At 43.8% G+C, this 16,626-nt stretch overlaps 1 protein-coding gene across 6 annotated transcripts in view; it reads left to right on the top strand.

Annotated features, from left to right (window-relative positions):
* Nucleotides 1-16,028, top strand: part of LOC147030971 (LIM and SH3 domain protein 1-like) — a 214,670-nt gene extending 198,642 nt beyond the window's left edge. For 2 of the 6 annotated variants that reach the window (XM_085875598.1, XM_085875600.1), the window contains 2 exons: nucleotides 15,040-15,212; nucleotides 15,365-16,028. In XM_085875598.1, coding sequence (XP_085731724.1) covers nucleotides 15,040-15,212; nucleotides 15,365-15,464 — 273 coding nt within the window. In that variant the 3' untranslated portion in view covers nucleotides 15,465-16,028. Of the gene's footprint in view, nucleotides 1-15,039 lie in introns of all 6 variants that reach the window. The other 4 variants (XM_085875602.1, XM_085875599.1, XM_085875601.1 and 1 more) reach the window with 4 other exon arrangements.
* The last annotated feature ends 598 nt before the right edge of the window (nucleotides 16,029-16,626 follow it).

The following is a 16,626-nucleotide window of genomic DNA, read 5'->3' as shown; positions in this document are numbered from 1 at the left end:
ATATATATATATATATATGCATTGTTATGGCCACGGGTACAGAGTGTATTATGAGGAGGTTTAAACCCCGTTTGTCCTTGGTAGAGCCGGACCTGGGGCCACCGCTTCCAATGGACTTTGTGGTATGGTGGGTTACTTTAGAACCACGAACGCCAATCAGTTAACCATGAGTTCCTGTGTCCACCGTCTAATTTTTCCGTTTAACTCGAGGTTACGTGGTTTCCTGAATGGGGAGCGTGCCCTCGGCAATGGACCAATATTATCTTGATTAGATCTTAATTTGGGCAGTCGAGCGTTTAACCGCTGATGTGTGCCGACTATTGCAGGTCAATTAGTTTGGTAATTACCTCCCAGTCTATCGAGGTTCGGACAATGCTGGATCAATGGAAGGAAAGGACAAGCATGGACAGGTTGGAACTCAACAAAGGAATTTATTAATAAGGAAAAATAAATAAAAATAAATTTTTATTTCCGTGTGGTAAAAATAAGGAAATTCAAAATGATTGCAAACAAATAAAGAATTAATCAGGCACTGATAGAAAAAGAGACAAAGAGTAGATGCCTATCACTATGCCTTACTTATCAATTAAACATGAGACAAGGGTACCCAGCAGATCATTCGGGGGGGGGGGGGGGGAGAGAAATCAAGTTTTGCTCACCAAATAAAAGTCGTCTTGCGTCAAATAAAACGTCCTGAAATGTGTGAGCGCCCCTTATCCGTTGCCAGTGCCCAGCCTTGCTGTGCACCCACTCACAAACAGGCTTAAATGCCAGTCGATGTCACCCCCAAGAATCAGGTATGCCAAGAGCAGGTCTCGAGCGGAACCAGCATTAACGGTCTGAGCATCACCCTCCGTGGGAGCCACCAGGAGCAACAACCAACGGAGTGCTGTTAGGAGCTGTGAGAAGCTGAGGCACTGTGACAAACTGTAAGGCTGCAAGGCCGTCACCAACTGTCGCCAGCTCACCAACCATCTGACTGGAACCGATGAAATGGCTGTCTGACTGGAACTGACGAAATGACCGTCTGACTGGAACTGACGAAACAGCCTTCTGACTGGAACGGACTAAACGACCGTCTGACTGGAACCGACGAAACAGCAGTCTGACTGGAACTGACGAAACAGCACTCTGACTGGAACTAAGGAAATGACCATCTGACTGAAACATACGAAATGACCGTCTGATTGTAACCGATGAACAACCGTCTTCCAAAGCTGCCGAACTACAACCAGCCACCGCCAAACGACTCTCAAAGCCATCAGAATCGCAACCAGCTATCACAAACTGACTGACGCCAACTGACTGACTGGAAAAAACGGTCCTCTCATCCTTTTTTATAGGCGGCCAGTCTGGGCGGAGCCTCAAGCAGACTTCAGCCAAATCCACCTTGTCTATTGGCACATTGTTGCACGTGACAAACTGCCAGTCTCGCGATCATTCCTGGCCTACGATGCCATGTTTGTGGTGCTGGACAAACGGCATGAAGCCGTTTGCCATTTGCCAGATTTACCGAGCAAAAATGTGAAGCGCTCATAAACCATCAACAACAATTATCACCTCAATGTTCAGCTCGATATGAAAAAGAGCCAGTTAGCATCCATAGAGCTGCTGAACGGGGTATCAATGTCGGTGAAAGAGGTGTGTGTCGAACGTCGATGGAAAAAGGCGGGTGTCGAGCCTTCGTTGGGCTAACGGCTATCTCACGTGCATTAATGTGTCTGTCGTAAAGAGAAAAAGGAGCTTTCCATAAGAGAGGGAATCTATTCTTTACCCTTCTCAAAGCATCACAGTTCGAATCCCACCAGACATGGGGATGGGTCTATCGTGGACATGCATTTAGGGAAATAACTGTCTGAGGACCTAGATGTTTGTATGCATTCGTCGGATCGGATTCTGAAATCCATAACTGTATATATATATATATATATATATCTTCTTCTTCTTTCGGCTGCTCCCGTTCGGGGTCGCCACAGCGGATCATCCATATGATCCGCATTGTGATTTTTGGCACATGTTTTACGCCGGATGCCCTTCCTGACGCAACCCTGGTCGCCTCTTACGACACAGGGATATGGTACACCTATTTTTTTAACCGGGGTATACACCGGCCCAGTATACTGGTACTCATTTCGCCGACCTCGGAAGGATGACAGGCTGAGTGAACCCCCTGGTGTATTAATTCAGTGGCTCAACGGGGTTTGAACTCAGGACCTTTTGGATCCCAAGCCGCTGCCCTAACCACTGCGCCAACACCAGGCATATTATACATATATATATATATATACATATATATATATATATATATATATATATATATATATATATATATATATATATATATATATATATATATATATATATATATTTATATATAAATACATATATATATATATATATATATATATCTATATATATATGTGTTGTTCGTCTTTCGGCTGCTCCCGTTAGGGGTCGCCACAGCAGATCATCCGTTATGATCCGCATACTGATTTGGCACAGGTTTTACGCAGAATGCCCTTCCTGACGCAACCCTGGTCGCCTCTGACGACGCAGGGATAAGGATTGGGTTTCGCCATGATTCCTGGCTGCCCTACACCCTCTCATAGCACGGCCCAGTGCAGAGCTCCCGTCCTCAAGCGATCCTCCAACCCAAGCCTCCGAGTAGCGGGATTACAGGTGCACGCCACTTCGCCTGGTATATATATATATATATATATATATATATATATATATATATATATATATATATATATATATATATATATATATATATATATATATATATATATATATATGGAGAAGAGCATGGGAAGTCATATATATATATATATATATATATATATATGGATATATAGATATGTATATGTATATATATATATATATATATATATATATATATATATATATATATATATATATATATATATATATATATATATATATATATATATATATATATATATATATATATATAGATGGATATATATATATATATATATATATATATATATATATATATATATATATATATATATATATATATATAGATGGATATATATATATATATATATATATATATATATATATATATATATATATATATATATATATATATATATATATATATATATATATATATATAGATGGATATATATATATATATATAGATGGATATATATATATATATAGATGGATATATATATATATATATATATATATATATATATATATATATATATATATATATATATATATATATATATATATATATATATATATATATATATATATATATATATATATATATATATATATATATATGGATATATATATATATATATATATATATAGATGGATATATATATATATATATATAGATGGATATATATATATATATATATAGATGGATATATATATATATATATATATATATATATATATATATATATATATATATATATATATATAGATGGATATATATATATATATATATATATATGACTTCCCATGCTCTTTGAGCCATAGAAGCTGCATAAAGCAGCCATGAAAGGCTACCAAATGTAAGCCCTTTGCTGTTTCAAACCCTTCACAGAGTTCCTTCACAGCGATAAAGACATTCACAAATCGTACATATACGAGAATCCCAATGCTTGACACACCCTCAGCTGCCAGACTGGTTTCATCGCTTGTTGGCGAATCATCAGCAACAGCGCAGACAGAAATGCATACCAATCTGCCACTCAGACATTTATTTCTGCTAATGCAAACCAATTAAGCAGAAGGTATGTGGTGCAATCGGTTGGTAAATCAATAATGTCTGGAACGTGACGAGCACTTCTCCGATCTCCATTTTGGCACCAAAGCATCACCTCCATTCCACAAAGTCACAAGCGGAGGCTTGAATGGAGGTGACGCTTTGGTGCCAAAATCGAGATCGGAGGAATGCTCATTACGTTCCACATATTTTTGATATAAATATATATATATATATATATATATATATATAATAATTATGATCATTTTTATTATATACTTTCGTACCAAGTTGGGGCATTGTCACGTGATTTTGCAACGTAATCAGGGAATATTAACTCTTACAAACACTTACATTGCCAGTGTCTCTTTGGGAGAAACAGAAGAAAAACAGAACGGTCAAAAAAGTTAAGTTTAATGCTCTGGCAATTTCATGTTATCTTGTGTAAATACGCAGATGGAGGGTGCCCAGCCTTGCTGAGAGCTTATAAGATATACGATTAGTTTTAGGAATCGTTATTTCTTTAAATTTTCAGATTTCACTCCAAATTTTGACACTTATTTTGTCGACGAGATCTGATCATCAACTCCAACATCACATTTTGATTATATATTTTAATTAGTCTGTGAGAGTACAGTTAATCCTCAAATATCATGGGGGCTACATTCTGAGAAAAGGGGGGTTCGGTTCCTGAGCTTCAAGAAAATATCGAAGAAGGTCGGCGGCAGCCAGAAATAAACACATCACAATTTAAATATCATGTAAGATATGTAATGCATTTCAATAAACATGTAAATAAAATAAATACAGGATAAAATAAACAAAAGTCCAAGACTTTTACTGTTTAAATTTGTTACAAAACAGCAAGGTGATTTTTACAAAACAGTGAGGTGGGTGAGGCAAAGAACATTATGTACTCGTAAATAAAAAACACAAGACTTATCTCAGGATGATGCTGTTGGATGGGGAAGGGGGGTGGGGAAGGGAGTGGGGGAAATGGGGGAGGCGTAAGGGGGGGAGGAGAAGCCATACTTTCACCTCGAGCCAACCTAATAACTCGATTTTCTTTCGCCCGATGTTTTAACCATTCTCTGCCTTTTGGCGCAATGGTGAATAATAACCGTGAAAAAAACAGTGAATAAGCATGCAAAACCATGAATAAGCACACAAAAAAAACATGAAAACGCACGCAAAAAAATGTGAAGAAGCACTCAAAAAAACCATGAAAACGCATGCAAAAAACCATGAATAAGCACACAAAAAATAGTGAATATGCACACAAAAAACCGTGAATACGCACGCAAAAAACCGTGACGAAGCGCGCAAAAAAACCGTGAATAAGCACGCAAAAAACCGTGAATAAGCACGCGAAAAACCGTGAATAAGCACACGAAAAATAGTGAATACGCGCACAAAAAATCATGAATACGCACACAAAAAACTGTGAATACGCAAATTAAAAAACGTGAATATGCACACAAAAAAACGTGAATGTGCACACAAAAAAACGTGAATACGCAAACAAAAAACACGTGAATAAGCACGCAAAAAACTGAATACGCACACATAAAATCCGTGAATAAGCATGCAAAAAACCCCTGAATAAGCAGGCAAAAAACAGTGAATAAGCACACAAAAAACCGTGAATAAGCACTCAAAAAACTCCTGAGTGAGCACGCAAAAAACCTTGAATAAGCACACAAAAAACCGTGAATAAGCACGCAAAAAACCATGAATAAGCATTAAGCATGCAAAAATACCCTGAATAAGCACGCAAAAAAAACGGTGAATAAGCACGCAAAAAAAACTGTGAATACGCAAACAAAAATATGTGAATATTCACACAAAAAACCGTGAATACGCACACAAAAAACTGTGAATACGCAAATAAAAAAAACGTGAATATGCACACAAAAAACCGTGAATTGGGAAACAAAATATACGTGACTAAGCACGCAAAAAACCATGAATACGCACGCAAAAAACCGTGAATGAGCTCGGAAAAACACTCGTGACACGCAAAAAAACGTGAATCTTCTTCTTCTTCTTCCTCTTTCGGCTTGCTCCCGTTAGGGGTCGCCACAGCGGATCAACCGTCTCAATTTCGCTCTATCCTCCACATTTTCCATTGACAATCCAACCACCTGCATGTCCGCCCTCACCGTATCCATTAACCTCTTTTTTGGCCTTCCTCTTCTCCTCCTGCCTAGCGGCTCCATCTTCAACATCCTTCTCCCGATATACTCCGCTTCCCTCCTGTGCACATGTCCAAACCATCTCAATCTCGCCTCTCTCACTTTGTCTCCAAACCGTCCTACCTGCGCTGTCCCTCTAATATCCTCATTTCTTATCCTATCCATCCTCGTCACTCCCAACGAGAATCGCAGCATCTTCAACTCTGCCACCTCCAGCTCCGCTTCCTGTCTTATTGTTAGTGCCACCGCCTCCAAACCATACAACATAGCTGGTCTCACTACCGTCTTATATACTTTCCCCTTCACTCTTGCAGCTACCCTTCTGTCACAAATCACTCCTACAACTCTTCTCCACCCACTCCATCCTGCCTGCACTCTCTTTTTCACTTCTCTCCCACACTCTCCGTCACTTTGGACAGTTGATCCCAAGTATTTAAACCAATCCACCTTCCCCACCTCAACTCCTTGCAACCGCACCATACCACCACCCTCCCTCTCATTGACGCACATGTACTCCGTCTTACTCCGACTGACTATCATTCTCCTTCTCTTCAGTGCGTACCTCCACCGCTCGAGGTTCGCCTCAGCCTGCTCCCTACTCTCCCTACAGATCATGATGTCATCCGCGAACATCATAGTCCATGGGGACTCCAGTCTGATCTCGTCCGTCAACCTGTCCATCACCATTGCAAACAGGAAAGGGCTCAGAGTCGATCCTTGGTGCAATCCCACTTTTACCTTAAACCGGTCCGTCATTCCTACCGCACACCTCACCGCTGTCACACTGTCCTCATACATATCCTGCACGATCCTCACATACTTCTCCACCACTCCCGACTTCCTCATACAATGCCACAACTCCTCTCTTGGCACCCTATCATAAGCTTTCTCTAAATCCACAAACACACAATGTAACTCCTTCTGGCCTTCCCTATACTTCTCCATTAACATTCTCAAAGCAAACATCGCATCAGTGGTGCTCTTCCCTGGCATAAACCCATATTGCTGCTCACAGATCATCACCTCTCCTCTCAACCGAGCTTCCACGACTCTTTCCCACACCTTCATGGTGTGGCTTAACAACTTTATCCCTCTGTAATTTCCACAGCTCTGCACATCACCCTTATTCTTGAAAATCGGAACCAGTACACTTAATCTCCACTCCTCCGGCATCCTCTCACTTTCCAAGACTTTATTAAACAATCTGGTTAACAACCCCACTGCCATCTCTCCTAAGCACTTCCATGCCTCCACTGGCATGTCATCTGGGCCAACCACCTTTCCACTTTTCATCTTCTTCATAGCAGTCCTCACTTCATCCTTACTGATCCACCCCACTTCCAGATTCACTATCTCCACCTCTTCCAACCTTCTCTCTCTCTCATTTTCTTCATTCATCAGCTCCTCAAAGTACTCCATCCACCTTCTCAACACACTCTCCTCGCTCGTCAGCACATCCCCATTTGCGTCCTTTATCACCCTAACCTGCAGCACATCCTTCCCAGCTCGGTCCCTCTGTCTTGCCAATCGGTATAAATCCTTTTCCCCTTCTTTTGTATCCAACTTCTCATACAGCTCGTCATATGCCTTTACCTTGGCATTTGCCACCTCTCTTTTTGCCTTTCGCCGCCACTCCTTGTACTCCTGCCTACTTTCTTCATCTCTCTGACTATCCCACTTTTTTTCGCCAACCCCTTCTTCCTTATACTTTCCTGTACTTCCTCATTCCACCACCAAGTCTCCTTATCTTCCTTCCTCTGTCCAGATGTCACACCAAGTACCTTCCTAGCTATCTCCCTCACAACTTCTGCTGTCGTTGCCCAATCATCCCACCCATCTTTACCACCATCCAATGACTGTCTCACCTCCTCCCTAAATTTCACGCAACAGTCTTCCTCCTTCAGCTTCCACCATCTGGTCCTTGGTTCAGCCCTCACTCTCTTCCTCAACCTCACCTCTAAAGTCATCCTGCAGACCACCAATCGATGTTGTCGAGCTACACTCTCCCCTGCCACCACCTTACAGTCACTAATCTATTTCAGGTTGCATCTCCTGCTTAAGATGTAATCCACTTGTGTGCACTTTCCTCCACTCTTGTATGTCACCCTGTGTTCCTCCTTCTTATTGAAATATGTATTTACCACTGCCATTTCCATTCTTTTTGCAAACTCTACCACCATTTGCCCTTCCACATCTCTCTTGTTGAGACCGTACCTACCCATCACCTCCTCATCCTCTTTATTCCCTTCCCCAACATGCCCATTGAAATCTGCTCCAATCACCACTCTTTCATTCTTGGAAACACTCTCCACCACTTCATCTAACTCACTCCAGAAATCTTCTTTATACTCCATCTCACACCCCATATGAGGGGCATATGCACTGATGACATTCATCATCACCCCTTCAATTTCCAACTTCACACTCATCACTCGGTCAGACACTCTCCTCACCTCCAATACCCCCTTGACATAATCTTCCTTCAGGATTACTCCGACACCATTTCTCCTCCCATCCACACCATGGTAGAACAGTTTGAAACCACCTCCAATGCTCCTCGCCTTACTCCCCATCCACTTGGTCCCTTGTACACACAGTATGTCCACCTTTCTTCTCTCCATCATATCAGCCAACTCTCGCCCTTTGCCAGTCATCGTCCCAACATTCAGAGTTCCAACTCTTACCTCCACACTTCTTCCCTTCCCCCTCTCCCACTGCCTCCGGACTCGCCTTCCCCGTCTCCTTCTCCTCCTTCGCCCAGCAGTAGCACAATTTCCACTGGTACCCTGCTGACCACCGGTACCGGTGGCGGTCGTTGGTAACCCAGGCCTCGACCGATCCGGTATGGAAATTCGTTTTGTTGTCCGCATAATGATTTGGCATAGGTTTTTTATGCCGGATGCCCTTCCTGACGCAACCCTGGTCGCCTCTTATGACACACAGGGATATGGTACACCTATTCTAACCGGGGCATACACCGGGCCCAGTACAACTGGTACTCATTTCGCCGACCTCGGAAGGATGGCAGGCTGAGTCAACCCCGTCAAGTCAACCCCGCAAAAAAACCGTGAATAAGCCCGCAAAAACACCCGTGACATGCAAAAAACCGTGAATACGCACACAAAAAACCGTGAATACGCACTCAAAAAACCGTGAATACACGCAAATAAAAAAACCGTAAATATGCACACAAAAAACCGTGAATTGGGAAACAAAAAAACGTGACTAAGCACACAAAAAACCCATGATTAAGCACGCAAAAAAACCAATGAATACGCACGCAAAAAACCGTGAATAAGCCCGGAAAAACACTCGTGGCACACAAAAAAACCGTGAATAAGCCTGTAAAAACACCCGTGACATGCAAAAAAGCATGAATAAGCACGCAAAAAACGTCAATACGCACACAAAAAAAACGTGAATGACCACAAAAAACTGTGATTATACATGCAAAAAACGCGAAAAAAACCCCACCAATACGCCGTGAAAAAAAATTTTTGGAATCATGGTGCGATTCCAAATTGTGAGTGGTGAGAGCGCCAGAACCACATCCCATACAGCCCTTGCTGCATGATCCCAGGAGCGATAAGCACCACTTGACATGTGAAAACCTTATCTTTCGCTTCACCATGCACAACCCGGAGTCATTATTGAATGCGGTCGGGAGCAATGATGAAGAAAAGCTGTTCTCCGACGTAAGTCGAATGCCATGACGTCACAGTCACGACACGCGGTTTATGTCTGCGCCTTCTGGAAGAGCTTCTTGAAAGCACAAATTACAATGATGGGAAATGTAATATATATAATGTCAGAAGCTGACACAAATGAATGAAAATGCAGTTACTGACCTGTTTCACCATTTTTAGGGCATCGTCAGGGCAACATAGCAAGTGTCCTTGCACTTGTGACTGAAACCTTACAGTTATATACCAATCACGAATATGATTCCAAACTGTGATGGGTGAGAGTGCCAGAATCACGTCCGGAACCACTGGAACCGTTCAAGCGCTTTCACCAGCAGTGTGATTAGAGGTCTCTGTCAGCTGTGTGACAGAGACAAGTCAGGCAGGTAGAAAATGCAAGAGACAAAGGAAGTATATATAGGAGAAGAGGTACTGGTGAAGTCACCAGGATGGGATGGGATGGGGAGTGGAGGATGTGCATTCACAAACACACACGTTTGACGCAGAAGGCCATTTGGCCCATCAAGCCTGCGCTGCATCAGGTAGGTCAGGTATGGGAGCATGTGCCAGAACAGCGCGTCGCTGCGTCCACTTTCCGCTGGTACTCCAGGGGCCTCCGTCTGGCCATCCCCCAGGCAGATGCCAGGCCCATCCCCATCTCCTTGAGATGATGGTCAACCTGCTGCAACCATGAGGCACGTGGTCGGCCCACTGGCCTCCTCCACTCATGAGACTCCCTCGCTGAGAGAATCTGGTGAGCAGGATCAGCGTCAGGAAAACGAGCCACATGTCCATACAGCCGCAGCTGACGCTCACGGACTATGCAGGTAACAAATCTCATCCGAGTCTCTCTCAGCAACCGCTCGTTGGACACAAAATCCGACCAGCGATAGCCAAGGATTCTCCGAAGAGACCTGGTACCAAAGGAATTAAGTCTCCGTCTCAGATCCTTGGTCAAAGTCCAAGTCTCGCACCCATAGAGCAAGACTGGAAGTACCAAGGACCTGAAGACTCGGACTTTCGTCCTCCCGCACAGGTACCGGCAGCGCCACACCCCATGATCCAGTGAATCCATGACTCCCCAGGCCCGACCCAGACGTCTATTGACCTCCGGCTCACAACCTGCGGAGACATGAATATCACTGCCAAGGTAAGTGAATCTATCCACGACCTCAACATCCTCACCACAAACAGACACAGACAGGACAGCAGCATCCAAGATGTCACCGAAAGCCTGGATCTTTGTTTTGACCCAAGAAATCCGTAATCCCAACGGCTCCGACTCCTCATTCAGCACCTCGAGGGCCCCCAAGAGGATGTCTAAAGTCTCCGCAAAGATGACTGCATCATCTGCAAAATCAAGGTCCGAGATCTTGACATTGCCAAACGATGCACCGCAACTTGATCTCTCCGACATCCTCCCAAAAATCCAGTCCATACAAGTGTTGAAAAGTGTGGGGGCAAGTACACATCCCTGACGAACTCCAGTAACAACTGGAAATAAGTCAGAGGCGGTACCACCACACTTCACAGCACTCTCAGTACCAGAGTAGAGTTCAGACATCAGATCGATCAGTTTCGGTGGCACCCCACGAAGACCAAGAATCCTCCAGAGGACATCCCGATTCACTGAATCGAACGCTTTGCAGAGATCAACATAGGCTGCAAGCAGCCCCTGCCGAAACTCTCGTCTGCGTTCAGTGAGGACACGAAGAGCAAGGATACGGTCAATCGTTGACCTCTTTGGTGTAAAGCCTGACTGCTCTGGACGCTGGTGCTCAAGCAGATGGTGGCGAACCCTATCAAGAATTATCCGAGCAAAGACCTTGCCCGGCACTGAGAGCAGCGTCACCCCTCGGTAGTTGTTGCAGTCTTGGCGATCACCCTTCCCTTTCCAGAGAGGGACAACAAGGCCCCTCTTCCAGTCAGTTGGGATGATGCCTGTGTTCCAGGCAGAGCACAAAACTGCATGCAACGACGCGAGTGCAGCATTTCCACCAGCCTTGAGAAGTTCAGCATGGATGCCACAGATCCCTGGAGCTTTGCCCCGTTTCAACTGGTTCACCGCAACCCGTGTTTCCACAAGCGATGGTGGACCACAGTTGATTCGAGGGTCAGCAACAGGGATTGTAACACCCTTGACGTCCAACTCGACAGCTGGGGGATCAGCCTGGTACAACCGCTCAAAGTAACCGGCCCAGCGGGCCTTCACTTCAGACTCCTCTGTCAAGAGCCTACCACTCTCTGCTCGAACTGCAGTGCTCCGAGGGATGGGCTTGGATGAACGTAATGCGCGAATTCCCCTGTAAGCGGGACGAGAATCACCTGTCCACAGGTGATGCTCTACCCCCTCACAGATTCCTCGCACATAGGCCTCCTTGTCCACCCTCAGTGCACGTACAGTTTTACGCCTCAGCTCCCTGAACAGCTCAGCTCTGCCATTCAGCCTGGCCCTGCGACTCTGGTCAATGGTATCCAGTGTCCCTTGAGAGACAAAATTCTTCTTTGCCCTGCGGTGAACTCCAAGGCATCCACCGGCAACATCAAGGACGGTGGTCTTGAAGGTGCTCCACAACTCTTCAGGACCCCCAAAGCACCCAGACCCCCCAAGTGTCCACTCAGCCTGTTCGCAAACTCCTCAGCTACTCTCTCATCCCTGAGCTTGGCAACATCCAGCCTAGGCTGGGATGGTACCATTCTCCAGGATTTAAGGTGCAGCTTTAGAGTTGCTACAACAAGCCTGTGGTCAGTATTGAGGAACTGAGCACTCCGGTAGACCCTGCAGTTCTGGATCATCCTCCAACGACCGTCAATGAGGACATGGTCAATCTCCTTTGCCACACCGCCAGCGTTGGAATACCAAGTCCAGCGATGAGCTTGCGGGCGCTGAAACCATGAACCAGCCACCCTAAGTCCATGACTTCTTGCAAAGTCAAGGAACTTAGTGCTATTCTGGTTCATAGTTCCTGACCCATGGGGACCAACACACACCTCATAACCATCCCTATCAGTTCCAGTCGATGCATTGAAATCCCCCAAGACTAGAAGTGTATCTCGTCTGGGGCACTGATCAACCACAGACTCGAGTGTGGCGTAGAATGCATCCTTCACGGTAAGATCACTCGCCTCAGTCGGAGCATAAATAGAGACCAGGGAAATGACACCTAAGGAGTGACGAATCCTTAATCTCATAATACGCTCGTTGACCGGTGTTACCTCAATTATCATTGGGGTCAGCTTATTGGACAGAGCTACAGCAACTCCTTGGGTATGGTAACCATCAGAGCGACCAGACCAATAGTAGGTGTAACCACCCACCATTATCTCGCCGCAATCCGGTCTCCGAACCTCAGAGAGAGCTGCAATCCCGATGTCCAAACGCTTGAGCTCAGATGATAACAGAGACAGGTGATCATCCTCTCTTAGGGATAGGACATTCCAGGCACCCACCCGAAGGGACCGCCTCAGGTTAACCCAAGGAGACCGCCGTCTGGTGGACGACACCTCAGCACCACTCCGACACACTCTCCCGCAATCTGACCCAGGGATGTTACCCCGTGGTTTCCCTCCTATCAAAGATTGGGGGTCCCGAAGGCTTTGCCCCAATCCCATCATCCGGTGAGCTGCCCTGCGAAGGGAAGCTGCACAGGAGGTACTCCCACGGAGTGGGTTTTCAGATTTTTTTGCGTTTTTGCGTTTTGCGGAATGAAGCGTTTTACGGTGGCTGGAGTGCAAATCCTGCCACCAACCTCCTAATAAGAAGTAACCCAACTGCAGGAGGACGTCCGCAGACACAGTTGGGCACTAGATATGGATGGCCGTTGGCTCACAAGGAGCTCCTCCGCCCTTTGATTGGGGTCAGTTGATGTTGATGTTGATGTTTGATTTGATTTTTTGTTTGTTTGATTTGATTGTTGATGCGCTGCATCAACACCATATTAATTCAATCAGTTTATCGACAAATTCAATGGGGGAACATTGGTGTTGGCTTAGTGGCTAGGGTGGCTGGCTTAGGATCTCAGGGTCCTGAGTTTGAGCTCCATCCGCTGCTGAATTAACACCAGGTGGAATTGATTCAGCCTGTTATCCTTCTGTTATCCACTTCCAAGAAATGCTAGCTACCCAGCAGTCAAGCTGCCATACACAAGAACAGAACATAATTCACTGGGGAGGGGGGGTTGGGGAGGTGGTGGTCGGGAGGAGGGGCTGTATGTGGTGTTGTTTGGGAAGGGGGAGGGGAGGATGCTCTTGAAGGCTCAGTGTTCATTGAACCCTCATCTCGGCTCTCTTTGCAAAGCACCTGCTGCCACTGATATGTAAATAATTCTCTGCATAATTGAATTTGGAGAGTATTTATTGCCTTGTTCTATTGTTAGTTGCTCATGCTCACATGTCCTTGGTTAGCCTTTGATGTGATACAATGTTCCATTGCTTAATAATTGGATGCAACAGCTTTCTCCCTTCCTTGGCTGTTAAGGCATGAGAGTTGAATATAAAAATATTTTTAATGCACTGTAAAAGTGTCCCCAGGGTGAATTGCAGAAAATGTTCAAACAGGGTCCAGATTTCTTTCTTGGTACCATTTTCACCAAATAGGGTATAATCCCCCTCCCACATTTGATCATGGTCAGGCTATGTGGATGACTTTATCGTTTTGGAAACATACTTTATAAAACAATGAAGTAGATGACTTTAAAACGGCTCACCATCAATTAAAAAACAAACAAACAAACAAAAAAAAAACTTCCCATTAAGTGAAAAATGCAACAAAACAAACAAATTACAGATTGTATTAATATATTTGATTACCAAACAATTATTTATTCAATCTTCGAGCCCTCCTCACACCCCCCCAGCCCCCCAAAACCCAGGTTTGAACCTGTAGAGCCTCCTTTGTAAGGCATTTCAAGTTTTTTGTCAGATAGTTAGTTGCAGTGTTTTTTATTAACGATATTCAAAATACTTATTTCATTTCTCTACGAAAAATACAAACGGGCTTGATGATATGATCTTGCGTGTTCTTGGAAGTACCAGCAAACCGCATAAGCTGGAGTGGCACGATTGCACATTTTTTGGAAACGGATAATTGTTGGAGAAATTCCAAGCGGGTTGCATTGCAGCATCCACCATTGAGGTGACAAAGCAGCAAGGAAAGGATGAGCACGAAGTTATGCATTGAAAAGGTGTATGAACAGGAAGAGGAAAACAGCGTAGATGGCTTTGGTGATTCAGGGCTGATAATGCAGCCAAAAGTCAACTGGCTTCATCGCTGTTTGTTCACTTGCAAAATATCTGAGAGCTGAAAGGCCTTAAAAATGCAATTTCAAAGAAATAAAGTAGGTTGAAATGTATTGCATGGCAATGTGTCTAGCCAAGCCCTTGCCATTGTGTCTGTATGTCCCAGCAGCGCTCCTACCGTGCTCTATACGATTACACAGCAGCAGATGACGATGAAGTGTCCTTCATGGATGGGGATCTTATTGTGAATGTGCAAGCAATCGATGAGGGTTGGATGTATGGCACGGTGCAGCGCACAGGCCACTCTGGCATGCTTCCCGCCAACTATGTCGAGGCAGTGTGAGATCATTGTATGGTACAAAAGCTACCTCCTTTGTCTCTCATTCCTTATCCTTGACCTTGAGTCAGGTTAATTTTCTCAGCAATGCGCTCCCTCTCTCCCTCTCCCTTTTTTTCTCTCTCTGCTTGTCTATCTGTCTTTTTATCTGCAGCACTTCTGTTCAGTGTTACAGGTACAATGTTTTAAGATCCGAAACAAACAACGGCATATCGTACAAAGCCAAGGAGTGCTGCAAGCTCGGTGCGAGTTGATACAATCGTTTCACCGGCAAACAGTCCAATGAAAGAAGGGAATTTCTACTGCAGGAATCCTCGAAGTCCAGTTTGTACAATGAGCACACGGTGAGGTTTTGAATAAAGATCATTGTTATGTTGCTTATTGAAGCATAAGTCGCATGGTTAATCTACAAAGAAAAAAGCATTGGAATTGTATCTTCAAACTTTTCTTTCTTGTTGTAAAGAAAGGATAAAGGGTATAAAACTGGCCTGGGAGGTTTTTGCATTTTATTGTATGTGTGCGGTTATGGCAGCAAATGGGAACAAGCTTACAGTGCTTACGTGACCAGTCCATATAGATATTTGCTTTGTAGAGTTTTCTACATGTAATTTGAAAGTTGTTTTTTTCTGCTATTGATATTGATAAGATGGTTTTTGCCTTCTGAGGTATGACTACTTTGTCTTTTGCAAACAATACTTTTCTCGCTCTTGTAATTATAGAAAAAGCACATTTATGTGTATGCTACTGGTTTGTGCGGTGTACTTTGTTTGCTTTTGGTGCATTTTGTGCATATAACTCATAATAAATGGATACTTAAACCTGTGTCTAAGCATGCAGACAGGTAGACAACAAAAAGGCAAAACACTGAGTGTTTTACAATATTTCCATGAAAACCACAAAAATAACCACAGATGTCGGATTTTTAATTTATTACATTAATTTGTTTTTATATTAATTTCAATTATTTTGTTTTTCAAGAAAACTCACCACGTTTCCTCTTTCATCCTATACATTCTCCTTCCCATGTTATATCTCCTCTCAAACTCCTCTCTCCCTCTTCCAAACCTCAACTACCCTTCCCTCTGGTATGGCTGCTTGACTTGCCTCCTTTACCTTACTTTTATTTATCTTTTTCCCCTCAATGTAACCTCTTCCTCCCACAAGCATGCAATATTCAGGTGGTCACGTGCAGGGACAACTTTAATTAATGGTCATGTCAGTTTCGTCTCACACATAATTTCCATTACGTTAAAATATTTCTCTTATTGGAGAGTCAACTCTCACTTAGCTCAAGGCACAATCGTGGTGTTATTTGACCAGGAAGGGTCACCATGATGTGAAGTCGTCACACATGTGCTTGACCAACAACAATTGAAACCACAATGAGGCGATGATATTTATTTATGCAATTATTAT

This window comes from Eptatretus burgeri, chromosome 3, assembly GCF_056783735.1.
Source record: "Eptatretus burgeri isolate ZD-2024b chromosome 3, Ebu_testis_v1, whole genome shotgun sequence".
Lineage (NCBI taxonomy): Eukaryota > Metazoa > Chordata > Myxini > Myxiniformes > Myxinidae > Eptatretus > Eptatretus burgeri.
The sequence above is the reverse complement of the archived record's forward strand: the minus strand, read 5'-3'. Positions and strand labels throughout refer to the sequence as shown.